This window comes from Vigna umbellata, chromosome 11, assembly GCF_029865625.1.
Source record: "Vigna umbellata cultivar VRB3 chromosome 11, Vumbellata_1.0, whole genome shotgun sequence".
Lineage (NCBI taxonomy): Eukaryota > Viridiplantae > Streptophyta > Magnoliopsida > Fabales > Fabaceae > Vigna > Vigna umbellata.
Window position 1 is genome coordinate 17831445 of NC_142175.1, and position 27676 is coordinate 17859120.

At 36.9% G+C, this 27676-nt stretch overlaps 1 protein-coding gene across 1 annotated transcript; it reads left to right on the plus strand.

Moving 5' to 3' along the window:
* Window positions 1-18207: 18207 nt before the first annotated feature.
* LOC148191068 (uncharacterized) lies at window positions 18208-18777 on the plus strand. Its single transcript, XM_088101273.1, has one exon. It carries the CDS (start codon window positions 18208-18210, stop codon window positions 18775-18777), a length of 570 nt encoding a protein of 189 aa, XP_087957399.1.
* Window positions 18778-27676: the final 8899 nt, after the last annotated feature.

Consider the following 27676-nt stretch of genomic DNA (forward strand, 5'->3'; position numbering starts at 1 on the left):
GCTTTCTTTACCTTTTTCTTCCCTATAGTACAAGGGATAGAAAAACTACCTGGATCTGACGCTTTAGGAGGGAATGACTCTTTCTTAACAGTTATACACTCTTTTTCCTCATCATCTCTACGTCTCTTCTTTGTAGAAATTTCTTCATCAGATTTTGTGTAAACTGCAATTTTCTGTAAAATCTGTTCCCAAGGTGCTTTATTATCCACCATTCTGAATAATTCTGTGAAATCCATTTGTTTCTCTTGATTTATTGGAAACGGAAAATTGTTTTTGCTCTCTATTTCTCTTCTTTCTTCTGTTTCTCCTTCTTCTAACTCAATTATCTCTTCATTCACACTCTTTACCACTTTGCACTCTTCTCTAGGGTTAACCTCAGTATTAGCCCCAAAATTTCTATTTGGCCTTTCTTCCAATTGCTTGGTAATCTGACCCATTTGAATCTCCAAATTCTTTATAGCAGCTTCAGTGCTCTTTTGAGAAGATTCGGTTTTCTGTATGAATTGCTGAAGAGTTTCTTCCAACCTTGTTGATTTTTCATTAAGCATAGATAACTGTTGCCAAAAGGTTGGTTGCTGCTGCTTATTATATTGATTTGCTTGCCCAGTTTGTCCTTGACCAATGCTTGGATGTGGTTTCCACCCTTGATTGTAATTCCCTTGACGGTATGGAAATTGATTAGCCATGAAATTAACATCCTCCAAGGCCTCCACTGGAAAAGCACATTGACCATTGATATGATCACCTCCACATAATTCGCACAACTGAGTTTGCACCTGTGCAGCAGTTTTCAACTCTTTAGGTAATTATGCAAGAGTTTTAGTCAGAGTCTCCAGCTGTTGAGTTAGAATTTTATTTTGAGCTAGCAAGGCATCATGTGTCTGTAATTGGAGAACCCCTTTTTGTTGCATAGGAACTCCTCTTTCGTTGTTGAGCTCATTATCACTAGTAGCCATGTTGTCAATAATTTCTATAGCTTCCTCTGGAGTTTTCCATTTAATATTGCCTCCTGCTGAGGCATCAAGCATCATTTTGGTTTGTGAACCAAGCCCTCCAAGGAAAGTTAAGACTACTTCCTGTTCTTCAAAGCCATGCATGGGTGTTTTTCTTAGCAGACTTTTGTATCTATCCCATGCATGCCCCAGTGATTCTTCCATGCCCTGCTTAAATGAAGATATCTCTTGCTTGCCTTTTGTCACCTTTGATTGTGGAAAGTACTTGTTCAAAAACTTTGTTACCACTGCTTCCCACTCTGTGAAACTTCCTTCTGGAAAAGAGTTCAACCAAAGCTTAGCATTGCCTCCCAATGAGAAAGGAAACAAACTAAGTTTGATTGCTTCGTCTGGCACCCCATTGATTTTCACTGTGTTGCAAATTTCATTAAATGTAGTAAGGTGCTCATATGGGCTTTCATGAGATAACCCATTGAATTGATTACTCTTCACCAGTTGGATCAATGCTGGTTTGACCTCCATATTGGCTGCATTGACTCTAGGTCTAGCTATGCTGTTAAAATGTTGAGGTCCAGCTACATTGGTGTAATCAGCAAGAGTTCTTCTGATATGATTATTCTCCATATTTTCTGTGCTATTGTCAGAACCTTGTGGTGATGGTTGCAACAAAGTTTCCGGAGGAGGGAAAAGTTCTCTAGATGTTCTGATTCTTCTCCTCCGTCTACTGTCTTCTGATCCTTCAAGCAACGGTTCTGTTGTTTTCTTGCTCCTAGTTCAAATTGCCTCCTGCATACACAAGAACACAAAACCCTAGAAGATTTGGTTAGCACAAAAAGATATAAAAGAAAATATAAGATTCAGAAAATAAAGACAGAAAACAGAAAAAATAAAATAAAATAAAAATTCGAAATTTAAAAATAAAATAAAAAAATAAGTCAAAGATAATTAATAATCACAAAAATTAACCAGTTAAACCACGAGTCCCCGGCAGCGGCGCCAAAAACTTGATGGACAAATTTATGAACACCAAATTATGATGTCACAAACTTGTTTTCAATCGGCAAGTATGACCGAATCGTTCAAGTAATAAAACTTGGTAAGACCAAGTATCGTTCTTCCCAAAGGACTCACGGCCTAGTTTAGTTATGTGATTTCTTAATTAACTAAGACTTACAAACGAATTAATTGAGGTTTAAAATGCAAGACAGAAAATAAACATGTATGCATGAATTGTGATCAATGGCAAAAAGCAAAAGATAAACACTTTCAATGAAATTTATGTATGGATATGTTGTTGGGGTTCAATTTCATCTTATCCACTCTCATATATTTTAGGAATTCAACGATCAAATCACCATTGTTAATGCCACTCTCTAATGTACCTTTCCAGAAGGCTTCTCCCTAATCACGAGTTCATATAATTCCTAGCATTCCTAATGATCAGTTCATAAGTACAGGAGCTTAACGACAACCAATATAAAATTGGGAGAAATTCCCCGGATCTAGACTTCCCCGTACGTTCCCGTATCGACAAAACCAATAATCATGCATCGAATGAGTTAAACCATGCAAGCATTAAACAAAGAGGAAAAACCCTAACTAATGATGAAAGAAAGCATAAGTCTTAACTAAAAGATGTAAAAACAGATTCCATATATGAGAGTTTCACAAGACTACATTGATTCCCCAACAAACATAAAGAGGTTAGTTCACCATATTCATGGTGAACCTAGATGAATTACAATGAAAGAATGAAAGAATAAACCCTAAAAAGGTGAAGCGGAAGCCTCAGCATCCAAGATCCTCCTTCAAAGGGGTGGTAGAGAGAGTGTTTGCCTCGTTCCAGCCAGAGATACCTAACCCTAGGAAACCCTAAAGCTTATGTATCATTCGTAAATTACAAAAAGTCAAGTCCAAGCCCATTAAAGTGCCGCTCAGCGGTAAACTACCGCTCAGCGGTGATTGCGTGACTTGTTTTCTCCCCTCAGCGGCCATTTTGCCCCTCAGCGGATCTCCCGTGACTTCCAGAGTACCGCTCAGCGGTAAAATACCGCTCAGCGGTGAGTGCGTGACTTGTTTTCTCCCCTCAGCGGCCATTTTGCCCCTCAGCGGACCTCCCGCAAACTCCTGAGTGCCGCTCAACGGTAAACTGCCGCTGAGCGGTGACTTCGGCTTCTCCTTTTGCACTTTTTATTGTCTTTTCTGATTTCATCTCTCTCCTTCTTCACTTCTTTCACCAAATTCACCTTAAAACCTACACAAAAACACTGAAATCAAGCATAAACCTGTCCAGCTCTCTTATTTCCAAAAATATAAAGAAAAGCATGATTTCAAGCTAGTTTCTAAGTGTAAAGGTTGCTTTTAGTGTCAATTTTAATCATGAAAATAACAGTTTTTCAACTGTTATCATCCATCACCTCCGCCACTGCTGCCTCTGCCACTGCATTGAGGTTGGTTGATTGTGTTCTTGCTGATAATAATTGCTGCAGGCTCATATATAAATTTTACGTTTAGGTTGTTTTCATTTGGTAATGTTTGGGTAGTCTTCATTTGCTATGTTTGATAATAAAATTGGTGCCTGCTTGGAATTTTGGCAGTTTTTCTTTGTTAGTTTTTTCGGCAGTTTGTGTATTGGGGTTTGATGGACAAGCGTCCAAGGAGATGACGAATGTGCGTGTCGCGAGCTCCTTCGAAACTTCCTCCAGAGATGAACGTAGCGGAAAAATGACAAAAACTTGAAGAAGAACAAGAAATAGAGGGTTAAACTCGATAGAAACCCTAGAAATGGAAGGAAACCCAATATGAACCGATTAATCGGTTCAAAATGAAGATTGAACGGTGAAAAAGGTTTGGAATGGATCAAGAGTGATTTTAATCGGCCAAAATAAAAAACAAATGGTGATAATGGCAGGAAAAGACAAAATGATGAAGAAACCCTAGGTTTAGATGTGGTCAGGAGATGCGGAAAGAGAAAATGCAAATCTGAGAAGAAAATGTGAGTGTCGAAGCTTACTGTGATGAAAGCAAAAGGCTCGCGAGGATGAGCTCTCCAGAGAGAAATGGACGAGAGACGTGGTTCTGCGAGAGAGAATAGGTGAGAAATGAAATGTTCCTCGTGGCAGTGAAATGAAGAGGCGGTGATGTTGTGCGCGAGACAAAGGAGGACGTGTGGCCAAGAGGTGTTACGCCACTATGCTGAAGCGGATTGAAGTAACGGTGAGGATGTGTGATCAGAGAGAAGCACGTACGGTGGAATGGAAAATGAAAGTGAGGGAGTGTTTGGACTCTCTAGCCTATGACTTTCAAGAGAGAATAGTTTCTGATTCAGAAAAACTCAATTCTCATTAATCTCAAAAGTACCAATACAAGAGAGGAGCTGGGTATTTATAGTAACCCATGCTCTTTACAAGCTAAAATACGTGCACAATAAAATGTGAAAAACTACAAAAAGAGGACATTGAGAAACACATCAGGCAGGATTCCATCATACCCTCCCTCTTAAAAAAAGATTTGTCCTCAAATCTGGCAATGGCCTTATGAAGAAGCTCCACACAATCTTTGGGAGCATGACCATCTCGGAGTGGCCTTATTCTTTTATATCCACTTTTTCTTCCTCCTGGATCAAACACAAATCTGCAATAAACATCAAATATATTTTCAATTAATATCAATCCAAGAAAGAATTTTTCTATAAAATCAAGGAAATAAGGACTTCTAATATTTTGTTTTATCACATTTGGAAATTCTAGAAGTCCAAATTCACTTTTGTCTTGAGTTATTTCTTTCCTAAAAGATAAGAATAATTCAAGATTTGAATTGTCATATTTTGAAAAAGTTTGCATAGAATATGAGATGACAATTTGTTTGAAAGAGAAGTCCATATTTGAAGAATAAACCATGATTGGAAAAGAAGTAAAGATTTGGAAACCTTCCCTTTTAGGTTCTATAGTCTTGGAAAGAATAGAATTTGTCATCAGCAACAATTTCTCCTTTTCTTTCTTCTCTCTTTCTTGCCTTTCTCTCTTTTCTTCTTTTCTCTCTTTTTCTTTTCTTTCTCCTTCTTTTCTTTTCTCTTCTTCTCCGTCTTCCTTTTCTTCTTCCCTTCTTCTCTCTTCTTCTCTTCTTAATTCCTCTCTTCTTCTCTCTTCTCTTCTCTCGTTTTCTTCTCTCTCTTCTCTTATTTCCTTTCTTCCTTTTCTTTTCTCTCAATCTCTTTTTCTCTTTTCTTATCCTTGATCTCTTTAAGTCTTGCCCCAAATTCTAGTTCTCTACGAAGAAACCCATGATCATTTAAACTCTCAAGAAATAATTTTCCATCGTCAATGCAATCCCTAATTAGTTCTAGGTTTCTTTTAATGCTTGAAGGCACAAACTTTCTTCTCATGCAAGCTTTTAAATCATGCCAATCAAGTATGGAGGACTTTTTACCTTTCCTAACATGATATTGTCTTTCATCCCACCACTCACTTGCATGCTCTTCTAACTTAGAGAGATATATGCTAAGAACATAATATTCACTCTCTCCATAAAACCAAGGATTTATTTTATCAATTTCTTTTTCCCAAGCTAGGTATGTTAATGCACCTATGTCTTTACCAAAGGATGAAAGATTCCTAGCTTGTTTAAACATTTCATCAACATTATCTAACCTAGAAGACCTATATGAACTATAACAAGACATCTTTGTTTTTAAAAGTTTTCTTTGTGTGAAAGGTATACAAGATTCACACTTAGACAAGTCCCAGGTAAGAGAGGTGAGTCATGAAGACTGCTTAAGTACCAAATCTTACCTTGCCAGAAATGTCTTAGGTTACTTCTAGTTACCCTTTAAACAAAAAAATCACCTTCAAAATCAAAGAACACAACTCACAAACAATCACAAACAATTAAGCACAATTAAAAGACTAGACTCTCGGACTTTAATGTGATAAGGCTTAGAGTTTAATCCCTTTTAGCCTAAATCACCCCTAAACGTGAAACACAAATTAAAGTTCAAACAATCAAGAAAAGTTGCCAAGAGTTGAAAGAGCACCAAGGACTCTTCCAAAACACTTGGACTTTAATGGCCTTTTACAATGCAGAATAAACCCAATCAAAAAGCTAACACTAGCCTATTACAAACCAGATTACACAAAAACAAATTCACAAAAAACAAGCTATGCTACTAGTCTTGTTCTTGAACGTTCTGGGTACAGTTCACTGCTGCAGGGCTTCACTTGATCAAAATATGGCCTTCAACTACCTCTCTCAGCCTAATCAGGAAGTTGCTTCGTTCACTCCTACAAACACTATTGATAACTTGGATCAGTGTTCAGTCAAACAGATTGCATGAGACAACAATATGCATTATAAAAGAAACTTCGCTTTCTTTTGGCTGCACAAGCTTTCCAAGCTTTCCAAGCTTTCCCCTGAGATTCTACTACTGCTCAATTAAACTCCAGATAACTCCATTTATTCTCTGGCCTTCACCATGTGCAAGTGTTGTGTTGCTTCTAAATGCCTTTCAGGAAAGAACTCCTATCCCACGTAATGCTGCAGTTTATCTATACACCAAGATCCCAGAGAAACAAAAGAATCAGTATTTATAATAGCACAGTTCAGATTGGATTATTATCAACACAGAAAATAAATCCCAGCCCTAATCTAAACTTTCTCCCTACATTAGTGTTTTTGAACCCTTAAAGGACCATTGCAGCTTCCAAACAACAATTACAACATCCAATTTATTAGTCTGAATTGACTCAAAGAGATAGTTTGCCTACGTTAAATTTGTTAAGCCAACAATAACACTAGACCACCACTATCACTTAATGTATGGATGTCCAAACTTGCTAAACCAAATTCAATTTTCAGGAAAAGTTAAACCATATGATAACCAAGCATAATATTCAATCAAATATGGTTAACTATTTCTAATCAGGCACAAATCTAACACGAAACTACACAACAGAATGAAGAAACTCCCTATTCAGCTTGGTGTAGTTTATGTAGGTAACAAAGCTCCTTTTTCTCCACTATAGGTATTCTTGTCTTAGATTTCCCACACGTACAAACTGCTTTTGAACAGTGTTAATCAGAACAAAATCTGCACAACTAAATGGTCAGCACATTGCAAGTTCAGAAGTTATTTCAGCACTTAAAACAAAAACATCTGTCAACAAGAAATTTGGTTCTTAGATGCAACCACACAAAACTCACAAAAATCAGGTCTATCTCTGGAAGCTTAAAGCACTCAAAAATGAAAGGTTTGGAAGGGAGATTCTCCCTTGGCAGTTCAAGGCTTGAAAGTATTTTAGACCACCACCACCTAAGATGCTACCAACACAAACCTTCTTTCAAATTCCAGAAACCAAAGTATAAAAGCTTCTCAATCAAGAATGGCTAGGCTAAGGTCAGAAATCAGAAACCAGATAATGAAACTGACAGCACAGCAGAGAAACTGACTCAAAATCAATTCTAGACCAGATTACAAAAGCTCAATTAAAGAACAACAGAATAGAATGCACATGCATTGAGACAAAACCAGGAAAGTCAATCAAGAAAACAAGAAACAAAGCAAAGAATAAGGTGAGCACGCAAACAGAACCAAACAAGGGATCTAGAACTGATTAAGAAAGCAAATAAAAAAAATGCAGCAAGGAATTGCAAAACTGGTTGCTGAACACAGGTTTCAGATGCAAAATTGAACTTGTCCAACAATTGCACACTGAACTCCACTCGAACAAGTTTAATGATGCTTGTTTTGATCATTCAAGTCCAGTTTACACAATTTCATAGGCTTTTACTCAAATTCACATGTTCAGTTCCTTGTTTTTCTTTTCAGAATTTGCCTCTTTTGAACTGATTTACTCAACTCATGCCTTTATTTCATTTTGGACCAAAACAGTGATTAACAATCATTGAAACAACTTAGTTCTGCAGTTTAGAAAGTGTAAAAGACGGTTGGCAATGACTCTAGGATTGAATGTACAAAATTCCAGCAATGATCTACTACTGAAATGAACAAAAACAAAACAAAAAAAACTCAAGCAATGAAATATGCAGTTCGGCCTACTGCTTGCAAGTAATTTCTGCTGTGACTTTCACACTAACAACCAAGCTAATGCTGAGCATATCACGGCTTTTCTGGTTGGCACTTTGTTACTAGTCATCTCAGCATTCCAGCTTAATTTTAAAAACGCAGAATAGCTTCAATGTTCAGATTCAACAGCTTATTAAAACCAGAAGTTCACAACAGAAAATTCAAATCAGATCTGCTGCTCATTTCATGCATCCGAGCTCTCAGTATTGAATGTCATAGCTCATACGGTATGCACATTGAACATACAATCAGATCACCACAAACACAACTCAAATAAGAAGTACAACTTGACGTTATGAACAAGAAAAATCAGCTAACATGATGATGACAAATTTATGAACACCGAAAAACGGCGCCATAAACTTGTTTAACAATCGGCAAGTATGACCGAATCGTATCAAGTAATAAAACTAGGTAAGACCAAGTATCGTTTTCCCAAAGGACTCACGGCCTAGTTAGTTATATGATTTGTTGATTATTTAAGACTTGTAAACAATTGATTGTAGGTTTAAATGCAAAAGACAGTAATTAAACATGCATGCATGAATTTGATCAATGGAAAAGAGGAAAACAAACACTTTAATGAATTAAATGGATGAGTATGTTGTTGGGGTTATCAATTTCATCTTATCCACTCTCATATACTTTTAGGAATTTATCATTCTTTTCATCAATTGCTAATGCCACTCTCTAAAACACCTTGCAAGAAGGCCTATCCTTAATTACGAGTTCATACAATTCCTAGCATTCCTAGTAATTAGTTCTGAAGTGCAGCAGCTTAAAGGCAACCAATATGCTAATGGGGGAAATTCCCCGGATCTAGATTTCCCCGTACGTTCCCATATCGACAAAATCAATAATCATGGCAATGAATGAGTTAAACAAAGCAAGCATTAAGCAAAGAGGAAAAACCCTAACTAAAGATGAAAGAAAGCATGTATCTTAATATAAGATGTTAAAACAAATTCCATATATGAGAGTTTCACAAGACTACATTGATTCCCCAACAACAATACAAGGTTTAGTTCACCATATTCATGGTGAAACTAGATGAACAATAATGAAAGAATGGAAGAGATAGAAAAACCCTAGAAAGAGAAGAGGAGAGCTGTCACCATCTCCCAATCTACCCCCAAGGGGTGAAAAGTGTGTTTCTGCTTCCTCCCAGCCAAAGATACCAACCCTAGGACGTGCAAGTCCTTAAATAGGGCATAAAAATGACATAAAACAAGTCCAAGCCCATAAAAACAAAAGAAAACTGGTCCAAGCCCACTTAGAATGGCGCTCAGCAGTATTTTACCGCTGAGCGGTAATACCACATGATCCATTTTGCCCCCAGCTGTTGTTTTTGCCCCTCAGCGGTGATTTTGGCACCTGAAAAGTGCCGCTCAGCGGTATTTTACCGCTCAGCGCCACTCGGTCACACTTTTTATGCGTTATGGTTGGTTTTTCAGCATTCTGGTTGACTTTTCTGGTTGACTGGTTGACTTTTCTGGTTTCTGGTTGACTTTTCAGCACTCCAATCATTCGGTACATCAATTCTTCTTTCAAATCATTCAATTAGCCTACAAAATCAAGGGAATCTTGCACAAAAACATTAAATTCACTTTCAACTCTCTTATTCACAAAACTAAAGCAAAAATATGAGTTCAAGCTAGTTTATAAGTCTTAAAGGTTGCTTTTGGTATCAATTTTAAGCATAAAAATAACGGTTTTTCAACTGTTATCACATGACGACTATGACAAAACATAATTGGAATTCGAAACTGAAAGACTCAAACAAGAAGATTCACCGAATTAAAATGAACTAAGACTCAAAAGTAATGACTCAAGCACAGGAAACGCAACTTGGAAACCTAAACAGATATGAAGAGATTCAAAACACGAAACACAAACAAGATTCACAACAACTTAAATCAGAAAAACAAATCAAGACATTAAAGGAAAATGATGAACAACACGTAAATGATGAAAGCGTAACAGAGACGCGAAACAGAAACGCGCACCAGAAACTCAGAATCAAGACAGAATCAAATGACAAAAAAATTATGAATCAGACAAGACCGAATCGAAACAACTCAACTCGGAATCAAGAGAAAACAACGGGAAAAGGAAAAAGAAATTGAAGACAGAGAACGCGAGACAACTTACCTCTGAAGCGTGAACGAAACTGTAACGAGGGAAGACCATGAAAACATGAGGGTGGAAGAAACACGTGGAAGCAAACGCGTGAGGAAAAAGAATATTAGACTCAATGATTATGATTGGATGGGGATTCATTAAATAGAAGTTTGTTAGAGGAGGGAGAGGGTGCTGTCATTTACGTATTCTCTGACTTCTTCTTTTTGTCCTGTGCATTTCTTCACTGTTGCCATTTCCTTTTCTGTTATATGAACTTTTATACTCAGAATATTTGGAGGCCGTTTTTTTACAGAGGATTACGAAAACCATTATAACGTCATTTCATTCTCCTTCCCAAATTTTATTACTGTTATTCTCCTTGCAGGCACAAAACAGCTTTTAGAACTCATCAAGGGCATTATGAATGGTTGGTCATGCCATTTGGTTTAACCAATGCCCCTGCCACCTTTCAAGCCCTCATGAATGACACTTTTCAAGTATCTGGAAAAGGTGTGACCATGAATAAGGACAAAATTGAAACTGTGATGCAATGGCCAGTTCCCACCAATCTCAAGCAACTGAGAGGGTTTTTGAGACTCATAGGTTATTATAGAAGATTTATTAGGCAATATGCCTCTATTGCTGAACCTCTAACTAATCTTCTAAAGAAGGACTGTTTTATATGGACTGACGAAGCCACTCAAGCTTTTGATGCTTTAAAAGCTGCTGTTACTTAAGCCCCTGTGCTAATTCTTCCAGATTTTTCCATTCCTTTTTGTGTTGGAAATTGATGCTTCAGGGTCAGCTATTGAAGTAGTGCTGATTCAAAACAAACATCCCATAGCATATTTTTCCAAGAAATTGAACCCCCGACTTCAACGCCAATCTGCTTACGTAAGGGAGTTTCTTGCCATTACTGAAGCTGTAGCCAAGTTTCGACATTACCTTTTAGGGCATAAATTTGTGATTCGAACAGACCAAAGAAGTTTAAGAAGTCTCACTGAACAGGCCATTCAAACACCGGAATAGCAGAAATGGTTACATAAATTGCTGGGGTACGATTTTACGATAGAATATAAATCGGGCAAGGACAATGTGGTTGCTGATTCTTTATCCAGATCATTTCTTATGGCATGGTCACAGCCCCAACTAGATTTCCTACCAGAATTACGAAAGGCTCTAAATACAGATGAAGAAGCAAAAAAAATCATTACGAATTGTGTAGCCAACAAGCAGGTTGTTCCACATTATGCAGTCCATGATGGCTTACTTTACTGGAAGGACAGGATAGTCATACCTGCATCTCCTGAATTAGTTCACAAGTTGCTTAAAGAATTTCATAATTCTCCTATCGGTGGGCATGCAAGAATCACAAGAACATTTAGCAGACTTGCTCAGCAATTCTATTGGCCTGGAATGCAGCAGGATGTGAAACATTTTGTTCAGACTTGCTTGATCTGTCAGCAGGAAAAATCAGTTAATTCTCTTCCCTTGGGGTTACTACAACCTTTACCGGTGCCAACTCAGATCTGGGAGGATGTGACAATGGACTTTATCACCAGCCTTCCAAATTCTCAAGGATATACTGTGATAATGGTAGTGATTGACCGACTCTCCAAATACGCTCACTTCTGTCCTTTGAAAGCATATTACAACAGTAAACAGGTAGCTGAAGCGTTTTGATGAGTCGTTATTTCTTGAATTATATTTAGTTTATTGCACTTAAATAAACCAGGGAATTGTGTTTAATTGCTTGTTATTTCCCCGTTTTTCCGAATTCTGCTTAATTTGGTCGGAAATTTGTAATTGTGCTAATTTGGATTTTCTGAGCTGATTAAGTGCATTTTTGAAGTGCAGGAAAATTTCGGAAATACATTTTGGGACATCAGGAAGATTGCCAAATAAATTCAAGACTCTCCAGACAAACATTTTTTTTGAATTAATTAAATTGTAATTCAGTAGTTTAGAATTTTTGAATCAACTCTTATATTTTGGGTCAATTTTTGGTAAATTAGATTAGACCCAAAATTAGAAATTAATGACTTGGCACCTAGGGTTTTATTTTTGTGGACCCTACCCTAAAAAAGGGGACACACGGTCTTAGAAGTTTGGGGACAGCCGCCACTTACTCTGGGGTTTTTTTTTTTTGTTTTGGAGGCTTTTGGTTTTGGAACTTTTCCTTGGGTTGAAAACGCTGTTTTGGAATGAAGAGCAAATATTCTATTTTTCATTTTCGTTTGGCAAATGCTCGATTCATGAACAATGTATGTTTAAGTTTTCATTGAATGAAAGATTATGCACGTTAATCTCTACTCGGTTTTCGTGATTTTGGAAGTGTCACTTGGTGATTGATTTAAATTCAAGCTGCTGGAATCTTTACTGGGTCACGGCCAGAACGAGCAGCAGCAGTATGCGGTAGCCACCTTGGAAGCAAAGCTGGAAACTTTAGAAGAGAAGCAGCGTTGAGGAGAGTGAGCTGGGACGTGTTGGAGCAGCTACCGTGTCTCGGTCTGAAGCTCTCGGTCACAACAGCGCGCTTGCAGGGGAATTACTTTACACTCTCGGCTTGCTGGAGGAAAAGTGAAGCGTGACTCACTTTGCATGAAGAGATGGAACGGTGATTGACTTTAGGAGTTTATTTCTATTAGCTTAGCTGGAATAGAGAATGAAAGGTGGACACTTGGAAAGAATAGCACGGTGTAGTGTTTCTTTCGGTTTGGAGCACAAGCATGGGAGCGTCCTGGAATGAAGCGGTAATGAGTGTTGGAACAATCGGTACCGTTATAGAGTCGCGCAGCGGAATAAAATATTCGGAAAGCGTGTTACGGTCACAAATCAAGTTTAATGGTCCATTTTAGAAAAACAATTTTCTTAGAGAAAATTTATCAAACAGTTGATATGCGTAAAAGATAAAGAGTGTAGGGAATAGAAAATCACACAAGCAATTTTTATCCTGGTTCGATTCAAAAGAATCTACGTCCAGTCGTTAATCACTATAAATAGTGATTAACCTTTTTCACTAAAAAGTTATTTAACAGATTACAAGAAATAGTGAATAAAGCAGATAAATAAACCTTCCTTCGACGAACGAACCGGAAGAAGAACACTCTGCCAACTCGAAGAGAACCGCTCCGACTATCGACAAACGAAACACGAGCTTCTCCTATTCACGAGACCAGGCAGAGCACCTTGCTAACTCGAAGAGAGCTTGCTCCGACTATCGACACACGACACGCGAGCCTCTCCTGTTCACGAGACCAAGCAAGGGAACTTGAACTATAGCTTCTGAGAACTTCCTCTGACAAACAGTATTCTGCAAGAGCTTCTGTTCAACAACGTTACCTTCTGATTTCTCCAAATCAAAATATATAGCCAAGTACACTGAATGCCAAAGGACAGCTCCCAACTGCCATGAATAATCGATTATTGTAAGTGATAATCGATTATTCAAGTCCGTTACAGGTTTTCAAAAATGTGATAATCGATTATATAAAGTGATAATCGATTATTCAAGTATGACTTGTGATAATCGATTATTGCTTAATCATAATCGATTATTGCAGGTTAAAAATGCAAGTTTTACAAGGTTTACAAGAATTTCCTACTACATTTAATTTCTACAACTTGCTTTTAACTAATTCTAATATCTTCTTCAACTAAAACTTCTTGTAGCATCATCAAAACAAATTTCTTCAAGATTTACCAATACTCCTTATTGGTAACAATCTCCCCCTTTTTGATGATGATCAAAAATTCAAATTTTAAAAGCAAGTTTGGCTTACCTGCGAAACATACAAGCTAACAAACAACAATAAGGTTAGCAATACCTGTAATAATTTATACTTCTCCCCTTGTATTATTCTTCTCCCCCTTTTTGATCAGAAGCAAAAAGATCTGATGTTAAAGGCTCCCCCTAAATATGATCTCCCCCTCAATTAATCAAAAGATGCAATTCAAAACATAAATAAAATTGAAATTTCATAACATGAAAGAGCATAATACCTCATATATCTTCCCCTGAATGTAATAATCCCCTTTTAGAAACAGACTCCAAATAAAAAATATAAAAAAAGTTTTTTTTTTTTTTTTTTTTTTTTTTTTTTTTTTTTTTTACGAAAACTTAAGATAATCGATTATTACTTTAAATAATCGATTATGTGCAAGCCAAATTGTCAAAATCCAAATTTTTGAGGACGAGATAATCGATTATTACTTTTGGTAATCGATTATTTACGTTAATTTCCGAAAAACACAAATTTGGGCCAAATTTTCAACTTTAAGACACATCTAACATTCATAAATTATTTCAAGGCTCTTAAAAAATACCAGGATACCATAGAGTCTTCTTTTCCTTTTGAAAAATTAACCTGCAAAGCAAAACAATAGAGTTTTGGTCCCCATAATCTCATTTGGGTCCTTTGAGGTTAGAGACAATTTACTTTATAACAGGAATCCAAGCATATTTTCCATTTGGAACATCAAAATGTTTAATTCTACATTTGTTAGAAGTGTGCCCCTTTTTCATACAATAAAAGCATGTGACAACATTTGGATTTCTATAAGACACAGTTCCTTTTTCAACCCATACCCTACGGGTTCTTTTAATTTGGTTCTTACTTTTAAAAACACTTTTGTTTTTATAAACCTTTCTAACAGTTATAGGCATTTCAACATTATTATTTCCAGTTGCAACTTCAAGAAGGTTTTCAAGAATATCAATATCAAGCATATGATTCTTACATGAAAGACATTCAACAGGATGTTCAACATTTGAAGACTCTTTCATTTCCAAGTTGCAAATTTTATTTCTCAAACTTACTTCCTCATCTAATGCCTTCTCATATTTAATTCGCAATTCTTTAAATTCCTTTTTCAAATTTTTATGAGCAACATTCAATTTTTCAGATTCATCAAGCAATTCAAGAAAAGCTTTTTGCAAATCAAATTCACTAGATTCAGAATTAGAACAACTTACTTGGCTTGCAGTGTCATCAACATTAGCTGTCAAACATAAGTTTACTTCTTCAACTGAATCACTTGAACTAGAGGTGGTTGATGCATTATCCTCCGACGCAATGTGAACCTTTTTCTTCTTGTGAATTTTCTTTTCTTTTCTTTCTTTACTTCTTTTGTTGCTTGAACAATAAGCTTTCACATGGCCTCTTTCACCACATCCATAACATTTGAAACTTGAAGAGGAACCTTGATAGTCCTTCTTTTCCTTCAAGATTTTGCTTTCAGATAATTTATCATTGGCCATCAAGCATAGATTTTCTTGCTCATTAGAATCGCTTGAGCTTGAGGAGTTTGATGTAGAGCATGAATTCGAACAAGTCAACTTAGCCACATTCGATACTTCATCATGAGTGACTTTTAAAAATTCCCACATTTCCTGAGCACTTTCATAAACAGAAACTTTGAAAAAATCATCAATGGTTAGTGCAGAAAAAATTATATTCCGAGCCTTAATATCAAATTGGGCTCTTCTATTTTCCTCAACAGTCCAGTTAAAGTATGGTTTTTCTACTTCTACACCATCAATAGTTCTTTTTGGAATATAGGGACCATTTAGTACAGCTTCCAATTGTTGGAACAATCGGTACCGTTATAGAGTCGCGCAGCGGAATAAAATATTCGGAAAGCGTGTTACGGTCACAAATCAAGTTTAATGGTCCATTTTAGAAAAACAATTTTCTTAGAGAAAATTTATCAAACAGTTGATATGCGTAAAAGATAAAGAGTGTAGGGAATAGAAAATCACACAAGCAATTTTTATCCTGGTTCGATTCAAAAGAATCTACGTCCAGTCGTTAATCACTATAAATAGTGATTAACCTTTTTCACTAAAAAGTTATTTAACAGATTACAAGAAATAGTGAATAAAGCAGATAAATAAACCTTCCTTCGACGAACGAACCGGAAGAAGAACACTCTGCCAACTCGAAGAGAACCGCTCCGACTATCGACAAACGAAACACGAGCTTCTCCTATTCACGAGACCAGGCAGAGCACCTTGCTAACTCGAAGAGAGCTTGCTCCGACTATCGACACACGACACGCGAGCCTCTCCTGTTCACGAGACCAAGCAAGGGAACTTGAACTATAGCTTCTGAGAACTTCCTCTGACAAACAGTATTCTGCAAGAGCTTCTGTTCAACAACGTTACCTTCTGATTTCTCCAAATCAAAATATATAGCCAAGTACACTGAATGCCAAAGGACAGCTCCCAACTGCCATGAATAATCGATTATTGTAAGTGATAATCGATTATTCAAGTCCGTTACAGGTTTTCAAAAATGTGATAATCGATTATATGAAGTGATAATCGATTATTCAAGTATGACTTGTGATAATCGATTATTGCTTAATCATAATCGATTATTGCAGGTTAAAAATGCAAGTTTTACAAGGTTTACAAGAATTTCCTACTACATTTAATTTCTACAACTTGCTTTTAACTAATTCTAATATCTTCTTCAACTAAAACTTCTTGTAGCATCATCAAAACAAATTTCTTCAAGATTTACCAATACTCCTTATTGGTAACAATGAGTTTTTAATTTCTTTCTTGGAGAAAGAAATGAAATGGTGTCACGTTTAGGAAGAACGCAAGGGGGAGAGAGTGGTATGCGGCTGCTGTGAAGGTGGATGGTGACTTTATTTTTATTCAGAGAATAAAAAGAGTGGATTAGGATAAAGTATAGGATGATGGGACATTTGGCAGCAATTGTTGGAGAATGAAAGAGATTAGAATGTAGAGGTGGTAGGTAGGAGCTGGAAGAGAAGCGGAGCACGTGGAGAAGGGAAGTGCTGAATGTTGAAGGGTCACATCCATGGAATTTGGAATTGGAAAGTGGTGTGCTGTCACGGATTGGGAGGGTGCACAAGCTCACATTTTATTAAAGCTTTGATTGTTTCTTTGCTGGAACGGAGAAGGAAAGAGAGGGTACGGCTGGAAGCATAAAAGGGAGGAAGCATCACAGTAGTGAAGGCACGGTTTCTAGAAGAAAAGAGAATTGTTTTTCCAATTGTGTGAGAATGAAAAAAGTAGCAAAAATTGGTGGTGTGCACGGTGATGGCTGGAAGAGTGGCCCACGGGTATTGGATGCATTTCCTTTATTTTTTTTAGCATGAATGGATAACTTAGGAGTAGCAAGGTATGGTGATAGCTTCAATTTTAATTGCTTTAAATTCCTTTTGCAAAAATGAGTGGTTAATGGTAGAGAAGTTTATTTTCTTTTATTTCTTTTGCCTTAAAATATTTTATATTATATGTTGAAATGATTTTCTTCTTTTTGGTGATGAATTGTGTTTGAATATTTATCTATTGTATTGTTTTCTTTAAAAGTTTTCATGCACTTTAATGCTTTCAATTATATTCGGTCGTGTGTTATTTAATTTGTAGTTAATTTAATTTTACCGCAACCAAAAAAATCACAAAACCCCCCTTTTTCCGTGTGTGATCTAAGACTGAACCGCAATATTGGTCCTTGTGAGACGACCTAGGAGTCACTTCCTAGTCTATACTGCATTCTTTTATGCACAACTTTTGTGGGAGGTGCGACCCTCTCATCACGTTTGTCAAAACTGTCATCAATTACATGGGTTTCCAAAGACCATTGTTTCAGATCGGGATAAGGTGTTTGTAAGTCAATTCTGGCAACACTTATTTAAATTAAGTGGAACTACCTTGCACATGAGCACAACTTACCACCCTCAGTCCGATGGACAGTCAGAAGCTCTTAATAAATGTTTGGAGATGTATTTAAGGTGTTATACGTATGAGTCTCCTAAAGAATGGGTCAAATTTTTACCTTGGGCTGAGTTCTGGTACAACACTGCTTATCATCACAGCAGTGGTATGACTCCATTTAAGGTAGTTTATGGGAGATATCTTCCACAATTGACTAAATACACTCCTCATGCTTCTGATCCTCCAACAGTTCAAGATGACCTTACGATGCGACAGGAAATGATTAGCAAACTGAAACAGAATTTATTACGATCACAGCACACCACATGAAAAAATATGTTGATGTCAAACGGAAGCACATGGACTTTCAGATTGGTGATATGATGCTGGTAAAGTTACAACCGTACAGACAAAATTCAGTGGCCCTGAGAAAGAATCAGAAATTAAGCATGAAATACTTTGGCCCATTTCCTATCATTGAACGAATTGGCTCTGTTGCTTATAAGTTGTTGTTGCCCCCAACAGCAAAAATTCACCCTGTCTTCCACTATTCTCAACTAAAACCTTGCAGGGGAGATCATACTCAGCAATATGTTCCAGCACTCACTATTGATTCTGAGACTCCCCCTGTTATTCAACCTGCTACTGTGCTTCAAGATCGTCAAATTATGCAAGGGAATAAGATAGTAAAACAGTTCTTGATCCAATGGGAAGGGTTAGAAGAATCACCTCCTACATGGGAAGATGAAAGTGCCTTACGTAAAGCCTATCCAACATTCAACCTTGAGGACAAGGTTAATTTTAAAGGAGGAGGAATTGTAACGAGGGAAGACCATGAAAACATGAGGGTGGAAGAAACACGTGGAAGCAGGCGCGTGAGGAAAAAGAATATTAAACTCAATGATTATGATTGGACGGGGATTCATTAAATAGAAGTTTGTTAGAGGAGGGAGAGGGTGTTGTCATTTACGTATTCTCTGACTTCTTCTTTTTGTCCTGTGCATTTCTTCGCTGCTGCCATTTCCTTTTCTGTTATATGAACTGTTATACTCAGAATATTTGGAGGACGTTTTTTTACAGAGGATTACGAAAACCATTATAACGTCATTTCATTCTCCTTCCCAAATTTTATTATTGTTATATTGTTGTCTTACCGAAACCTGAGCTCTGATACCAACAGATGGACGAGCGTCCAAGGAGATGACGAATGTGCGTGTCGTGAGCTCCTTCGAAGCTTCCTCCAAAGATGAACGCAGCGGAAAAATGACAAAATCTCGAAGAAGAACAAGAAATAGAGGGTTAAACTCGATAGAAATCCTAGAAATGGAAGGAAACCCAATATGAACCGATTAATCGGTTCAAAATGAAGATTGAAAGGTGAAAAAGGTTTGGAACGGATCAAGAGTGATTTTAATCGGCTAAAATCGAAAACAAATGGTGATAATGGTAGGAAAAGACAAAATGATGAAGAAACCCTAGGTTTAGATGTGGTCAGGAGATGCAGAAAGAGAAAATGCAAATCTGAGAAGAAAATGTGAGTGTCGAAGCTTACTGTGATGAAAGCAGAAGGCTCGCGAGGATGAGCTCTCCAGAGAGAAATGGACGAGAGACGTGGTTCTACGAGAGAGAATTGGTGAGAAATGAAATGTTCCTCGTGGCAATGAAATGAAGAGGTGGTGATGTTGTGCGCGAGACAAAGGAGGGCGCGTGGCCAAGAGGTGTTACGCCACTATGCTGAAGCGGATTGAAGTAACGGTGAGGATGTGTGATGAGAGAGAAGCACGGTGGAATGGAAAATGAAAGTGAGAGAGGTGCTTGGAAGGTGGCTAGAGGGAGTGTTTGGACTCTCTAGCCTATGACTTTCAAGAGAGAATAGTTTCTCATTCAGAAAAACTCAATTCTCATTAATCTCAAAAGTACCAATACAAGAGAGGAGCTAGGTATTTATAGTAACCCATGCTCTTTACAAGCTAAAATACGTGCACAATAAAATGTGAAAAACTACAAAAAGAGGACATTGAGAGACACATCAGGCAGGATTCCATCAGGGTTTGGGAGTTGGATTAAGACATAAAGAACAAAACAATTGATAGGGAAAAACGGTGAAATCTTAATTATATATTTAGAAATGTACAATGTAGTGATTGACACGTTGAATTGTAGCATTGTTATCTAATAAAAATTAAGCTGAGTTGTTTTTTTTAACAAACTTTGATGTTTGGGAATTTGGGATGATTAAATTGTGTTAAGTGATTGAAAATGTATTTAGGTTTTTATTTATTTTTGAATTTAAATCTTTTAGAAGAAAGGAATTCAAAGAATGGAAGTGAAGTTAGTTAAAAAAGTAAAGACTGAGTATTTTTCAAGGAATTGATTCAAAGAGTGTAACTCAAGGTAGTTAACAAAATATAAGACATAAAAAAATAACAAGATAGATAGATTTTGGGACCAATTGACGTTATTTACTCTTGGTTGAATATATTGTTTGCTTGAATATATTGCATGTTACATATGTAATTATTTGTTTGCTTGAATATATGTTTACTCTTGGTTGAATATATTGTTTGCTTGAATATATTGCATGTTACATATGTAATTATTTGTTCTTTACATATGTATGAATTTCATGTTTGTGTAAATATTTATGGATTTTGTTAAATAATATATGTTATTTTATAAGTGTTTTATTTATATTTCATCTTATTTATTGTGATAGATATATGGCTAAGTCACCTCATTCATCAGGCGATGAAGTCCCCACCACTTCTAGACGAACGAGAGGAGCAACGAGGTTACGACAGCTTTTTTTAGAAGAAATGCAGGTGAGAGGAAACCTGTCATTATTGACGTGGTCACTGGAGTTGCATCTGGCCCAAATGCAGATGTATTTAGGTCTTACCTTGGAGTACTAGCACGTGATCGTATCTCTATACTTACTCCATCCTTTGACCATGTTTCTGAGGCTGATCGGAATCTCATCTGGCAAGATCTATTGGTAAGTTAAGCAATATTGCTCCAAATTCATCATTCATTATATTGATAAATCTGTATTGATATAAGGTTATTACTTTCTTTGTTGCAGATAACATTTGATATGCCAAATGTCGAGAGCTTAAGGAATAAGTGTTTATCTGCAATTGCAGAAAGATTTCGAGGGTTTAAGACAAAATTGACGTCTAGATATATATTTGGACAAAAGGTAATGAAAATCCATGTTCCAAATATTCAGCAATTGACGAAGAAACATGGCGTCAGTTTGTAGAGCTTCGTTCATCCGAGGTGTGACAGGTAAGTGCAGTAAAATCATTCAATTCATCATTCATAATTATCTACTATGACAATTGTTTCATTTTGTCACAGGAAAAAAGGTGAAAAGCACAGGGAATAAGCGCTCAAAATAAAAATCCACACCTACTGTCTCGTGGTGGATATAGAAAGCTTGAAGAAAAAATAATGAAGTAGAAGTCAGATAGTAGACTTCCACTTTCTGAGGATAGTGACCCTTCTCCTCCTCCTTCACCACCATCTCGGCACGACAAGTGGAAGTTAGCCCGTATAAGACCATCGGGCTCCTACACTTCCGAGTCTGCCAGAGAAATATCTGAAAGAATTGTAAGATGTCATTTCTTATATTTTTACATTAATTTTGTTATATATATTACATAGATCTTTCAAATGATTTTGAACTTTTGTTATGTGACAAGACTCCTTGGTTGAGCAGAGCTCCCAAGGTCAATTCACACAAGAAGGTCGTCAAGATATTCTTGCCACAACTATTGGACGACCTGAGCACCCAGGACGGGTGCGTGGTGTTGGGACTGGCATAGGCATACGACAGTTTTTTGGGTCTTCCTCGCGTCCATATTCATACGAAAAGATGAAGGAGGAGATAAGAAAAGAGATGACGCAGGAGATCACAAAGAAGGTTCGGGCAGAGTTGTATGATGAAGTTGCTGAAATGGTTGCGCGCCAGTTCCAGCAGCATTATGAGGATTATGGCAATCGTCCTCCGCTATCTCCTGTAGCGGAAGATGTTGTGCCCCCTACAGGTAAACTTATTTATTTTTGGTTACTAATTTACTTTTTGCATAACCTAACATTTAATTTGACAGGTAGAAGCGGTAAAGGAAGTTGTTCAGTTGTCGGTGCCCTAGGGGACGACATGGATGAAACTCGTCCATGTCAGTTATATATTCTTTCTGATACTGGGACCATGCTAGTGGCTCGTGGTATAGTTTATGAGACAACCACTATAGTGCATGGTGTACAACTTTCAGAAGATGAGTTCAAGGTCACAGTGGATGAAGTTGTCATAGAGGATGTCGTTCTTCCTGTGCTTACAGATGAGTTCTTCACTGTGGAAGAAGCATTTAAGTCCTTTGTTGCCTGGCCTAGACATTTGGTTGGTGATGTATCTAATCCCCCGGTAAACATTCGTACTATATACTTCTCAATTTTAATAATTACTTCTAATTGACGTTATAACATAACCATTTTTGCATTTAACAGTAGATAGGTCAAGAGGGAAGTCCTACACCGAAGAAGACTCATTTATCTGAGGATGACCCTCTTGGTGCGTTAGACGGCTTGCTAAAATCATTTCAGATGTGCCGATGAATGTACACTGGGATTCTACTACATTTGGAAGAGAAGCTCAGATCCCATTGTACTTGCATCATCAACATGTTAGGGAGCTTGCGTCGGGTAGAGAAGAAATTAATATTACACTCATTCAATTGTGGATGATGTAAGTTTATGAAAACTTTTTTATATAATTCTATTTTATCAACTTACTTATATCAGATTATTTCTTCATTTTAGGTATATGTTTGATGTTAGTAACAAGAAGGGGTTCAACGATGTATATGGGTTCATTGACCCCTCTATTACTCATGAAAGAAATAAATTTGATGATATCCAAACATACATCACCACCTGCTTTGGAATGGGGAAGATATATTTTCTCCCTTATATACATGGGTAAGTGAAGTTTGTTAACTTCAACACATTCATTTATTAATTTTGGTATATGATTCATAAGTTATTACCAATTTCAGGTGTCATTTGCAGCTACTTGTGATCTCCATACCGGAGAACACTGCTGTCTGGTTTTGTTCATTGCAGAAGTCTCCTCCTAGCCCTCTTAGACATGTAGTAGATTGGTAAGAATCTCAATGTTTTGACTTTTTTGTTATATAAATGTATGCTAAAGGAATTTTTTTTAATAGTTCCCTTGCAACACATATGATGTTATTTGGGAGATCTACTGCTACAGCTAAAAAGCTTGCATGGGTTGCCCTTAAGGTTTGGTATTTTAGTCCATACTTTGTTACATTTGGTTCCATTCAAATGATGTTACTTAACGTTTTATAATTATGATGATATATTGTAGTGTAATAGACAAATGGGGTCATATGAATGTGGTTACTACGTTATGTTTTGGATGATGACCATCATTCGTGCACATTACACCAGTGGATGGGAAACGGTAATATTTAGGTTTGAATTTTATTCTCTCTATAGTTTGGATTTCATATACACTAATTGAAATCATTGTGTTTTATGCAGAGATTTAATAGGACTGCTCCAATTCCAGAGAAGTCAATTCAACTTGTGAGGAAAACACTTGCTAAATATGTAATTCATTTATATAATAGTATGTAGTAGATATTAGGATATGGTAAGTTCTAAGTTTATGTTTCTAAGTTGTTTTATGCTTTTCTACATTATTATAAGTTTAACTTTGTACATTGCATTGATTTATGCTTGAAACTTGATTTATGATTACATTGGATTGATTTATGCTTCTAAGAAGTTAATTTATGATTCCATTCAATATATTTATGTTTTAATATAATTTTCATTTAAAATATAAGTTTCTGCATTATTCTGGACTGTTCTGCCTATAAAAGTATATGCAGGTCTGTTTCTGTGGTTGGGAATGCTGGAGAAACAAACCTCACTTTTTAAAAAAAACAAGGATATATGCCTCGGTTCAGGTCATAACCGAAGTAGAAAGACCCCTTACGGCCTCGGTTACGGTCACACCCGAAGCAGAAAGTCTTGCGGATGAGAAAAAAAAACAAAAAAAAAAGTCTACTGCCTCGGTTCAAGCTACAACCGAGGCAGTAGAGTGGGACATACTGCCTCGGTTCAAGGGAACCGAGGCATAAAGTCCTACGAAAAAAAAATTAAAAAAACCAAAAAATTTACGGCTTCGGTTAAGGATGAACCGAGGCAAAATCCTCTCCTTTTATGCCTCGGTTCTCAACCGAGGCCAAAAGTATTAGACTTTTTGCCTCGCCTGAATATGCCTCGATTCGAAAACCGCTGCCCATAGACCAAAATAACTGCTGTCCTTTCCCCTGACTGTACTAGTGTGTGGAACAAAACCAACAAGCAAAATAATGTAAAAAAATCAGTCCCAAATAGCAATTCTCTCACCAAACCCCAAACTTGAATGGAAACTTGATGCAAAATGAATGGAAGAGAGGTTTTATGAGTGGGGATGAAGGGAAAGGTGTAGAGAACTCTTAGTTGTTTAAGAGTGTGTGGGAGGAAAGAAATATGAAAATAAAACAAAAATCGCACCCTAGGGTATAAAAATACCCTAATGGGCTTGGGTCCCACTAAGGGCAACCCTAAAAACCCATGTTGTAGTGATACCGTTCCGCTGAGCGGCACTTTCGTGACATGCTCGCCTTCTTCCTAGCTTGCCCTAGGTGCCTTATACTCATGCCTTTCACTCACTTCATGCATTTAAAATCTCAAATCACTCATACATTCAATCCCTAACATGCAACTAAAGCAGAATCAAAACAAACAAACAAAATATAGTAAATCAACTGGGTTGCCTCTCAGGTAGCGCTTGTTTAACGTCACGAGCCTGACCCAAAATCCACCAACACCCATCAGTAGGTTCAAATCTTTCTTACCAACACCCATCAGTAGGTGTAACAAACCTAGTATCCTTCAGTAGATACCTAACCACCTAACATCCATCAATAGATGCTATACCCAAAAATCAATATAAAACAATGTCCAAAGTTTATAAAATTACATCACCAAAATAAAAATTAAAGAAAATAATGTTCTTAAATCATTGGATGCCTCCCAGCAAGTGCTCTTTTAACATCACTAGCTTGACCCAGTAAAGCGCAGGTTCCATCTCTAGGGCTGGTGTTTCTCTTTCTTGGATTTTCTTTTCTTTTCTTCGTTTTACTAAATCTCTTCAGAAATTTGATAAAACCAAGAACCTGTTTCCATGTCTCAATCATAAGAACTTTAATCTCCAATTTCTTGCAGATTTGTATAAAGCACTTAAATTTCTTTTCCTTCCTATAATACTTCTTTGGATGACGAAAGGGTTTTTCATATGATTCTCTCTCTCTTCCTCTCGTCCTCTTTCTCTTTTCTCTCACTTTCTTTTTCCTTTTTCTTTTTCCACTCACTTTCTTCATCTTCACACAAATTTTCTTTTCTTCTTGTCTCTTAACCTCTTCATTTTCTTTTTCTATATCTTTATTTTTCTCACTCAACTCTTCTTTTCCTTTTCTCTCTATCTTTTCGTAATCTCTCTCTATTTTTTCCTCATCAAAAATCTTGTCACTTTTGGTGACAATGGCTTGACCTTCCTCCCTAGGGTTAACTTCAGTATTAACCTCAACATCTTTCAATCTCTTCATTATGTGACCAATATGCATCTCCATCCTTTTACATGATGCTTCAATGTTTTTCTGAGTGGAGATGGACACTTGCAAAAATTGTTGAAAGACGTCATCCAACTTTGTCCTTCTTTCTGATAGAGAGCTTTGTTGCTACAATTGTTGTGGTGGTGGCCTATCAAATTGTTCAGTAGCTTGAGTGCTTTTGTGATGAGAATCAGACATCTGTATGAACTGTTGAAGTGTGTCATCTATCTTAGCCCATCTTTCCGATAGAGAGGGTTGTTGCTGCCATTGTTGTTGTGGTTGATTCTCAAATTGTCCTGCAGCTTGCCAAAATTGACTTTGATCCATGCTTGAGAGAGGTTCCCACCAGTGGTTGAAATTATCTTGGTAGAATTGAGTGCCCATATAGTCAAATTCTTGTTCGAATTCCATCCTGCAAGCATTAGGCACAAAATTCTAGAAAACAGTTGTTAGCACAAAAAATAAAGAAAATAGATAAATAAAAAAAATCAAAAGATAGAATTGAAAAGATAAGAAGATAGAAAATAAAAACAACAAAAAAAAATCAAATAAAAAGATAAAACAAAAATATATAAATAAAAATTAAAAAATCAAGTCAAAGGTAATCAATAATCACACAAATAGACTAGTTAAACCACGAGTCCCCGGCAACGCGCCAAAAACTTGTTAAACCCTCAGCAAGTGTAACCGAATCGTATCAAGTAATAAACCTGGTAAGACCAAGTATCGTTTCCCAAAGGACTCACGGCCTAGACAGTTATGTGATTTATTGATTAGCTAAGACTTGTACAAACAATTACTTGATATTTCAATGCAAAATTGATGACGGGGCCCAAGCCCAATTAGTTTAGTGTAGTATTTCTTTTACTTTTATTAAAGCATGTGTAAAAGGTGTTAGGCATGTGCTAGAAAGGAGGGACTTTTAGTCCTATATATAGACATGTCACCACCTCTTGTAAGATACTTTTGAGAATAATGAATTAAACTTTCTGTAGAGAGAACTCCAGAATTTAATTCCCTTGAAAGTCAAGCTAGAGAATCCCAAAGGATCTCCTCTAGCCACCTTCCATTCCCGCTTCATCTTTCATTTTCCATTGACACTTCAGATTTCTCTTACATCCACGTAACCATTTTTACTCCACTCTGCCTCAGCCGCGTGGATTGCTTACGCCATCACTACCACGCGAGTTCCCTCAGCACAACATCACATCTTCATTTCGCGAAGTCTTCATCTACTTCACTCTCGAGAGAGAGCTCCTCCACCACGAGCCACATTGTCATCACAGAACCTCACCTTTCTCGCCGATTAAAATCACTTCTCCACCGTTCAAATTCGCTTCTGCTTCAAACCCTAGGTTTTCACCGATTAAACCTCCAAACCTATGGTTCTTAGTTCTTCTGCTGTTTCCGCTGCTTCATTTGCTTCCTCTGCTTCTTTCTGCTGTACATCGATGTCAAGGATGCCTCGAGGAGTCCAATTCTCTCAAGTTTCGTCTTCTCCTCGAAGCGTCGCCTATCAAAAATACTGAAAAGTAAAGATGTATGCATGTATTGATCAATGGGCAAGAAGAAACAAAACACGTGATTTGAATTATATGGATGAATATGTTGTTGGGGTTTATCAATTTCACCCTATCCACTTTTATGTATTAAGGAATTCCTCATTCTTTTCATTAATGTTAATGTCACTCTCTAAATTACCTTAAACCCGATGTCTCGGCAAAGAAAGCCTAATCATAATCACTAGTTTACAATGTCTTGTCTACCTAGCAATTAATCATGCATTATAGTGAATAGAAGCTTAAAGGTAACCATCATCATACTACTATGTCTAGGTTTATACTACTGTTGGGAGAGATTCCCCAGACCTAGATTTCCCCGTATGTGTCCATATCGACAAAACCAATGATCATGAAATCGAATTAGTTAAACAATGCATGCTATGAGCAAAGAGGAAAAACCCTACCTATTAATGAAAGAAATCATGTATCTTATAAAAGATCTTGAAGAACAAATTCCATTACATGAGAGTTTCTAAGGATTTACATTAATTCCCCAACAATAATAAAAGTTTAGTTCTCCATCGTCATGGAAGAACTAGATGAACAATGGAATGAAAGAATGGAAGAGATAGAAA

What these genes read in the sequence shown, in the direction of transcription:
- LOC148191068 (XM_088101273.1), top strand. Translation starts at nt 18,208, where the DNA reads ATGGACTTTCAGATTGGTGATATGATGCTGGTAAAGTTACAACCGTAC.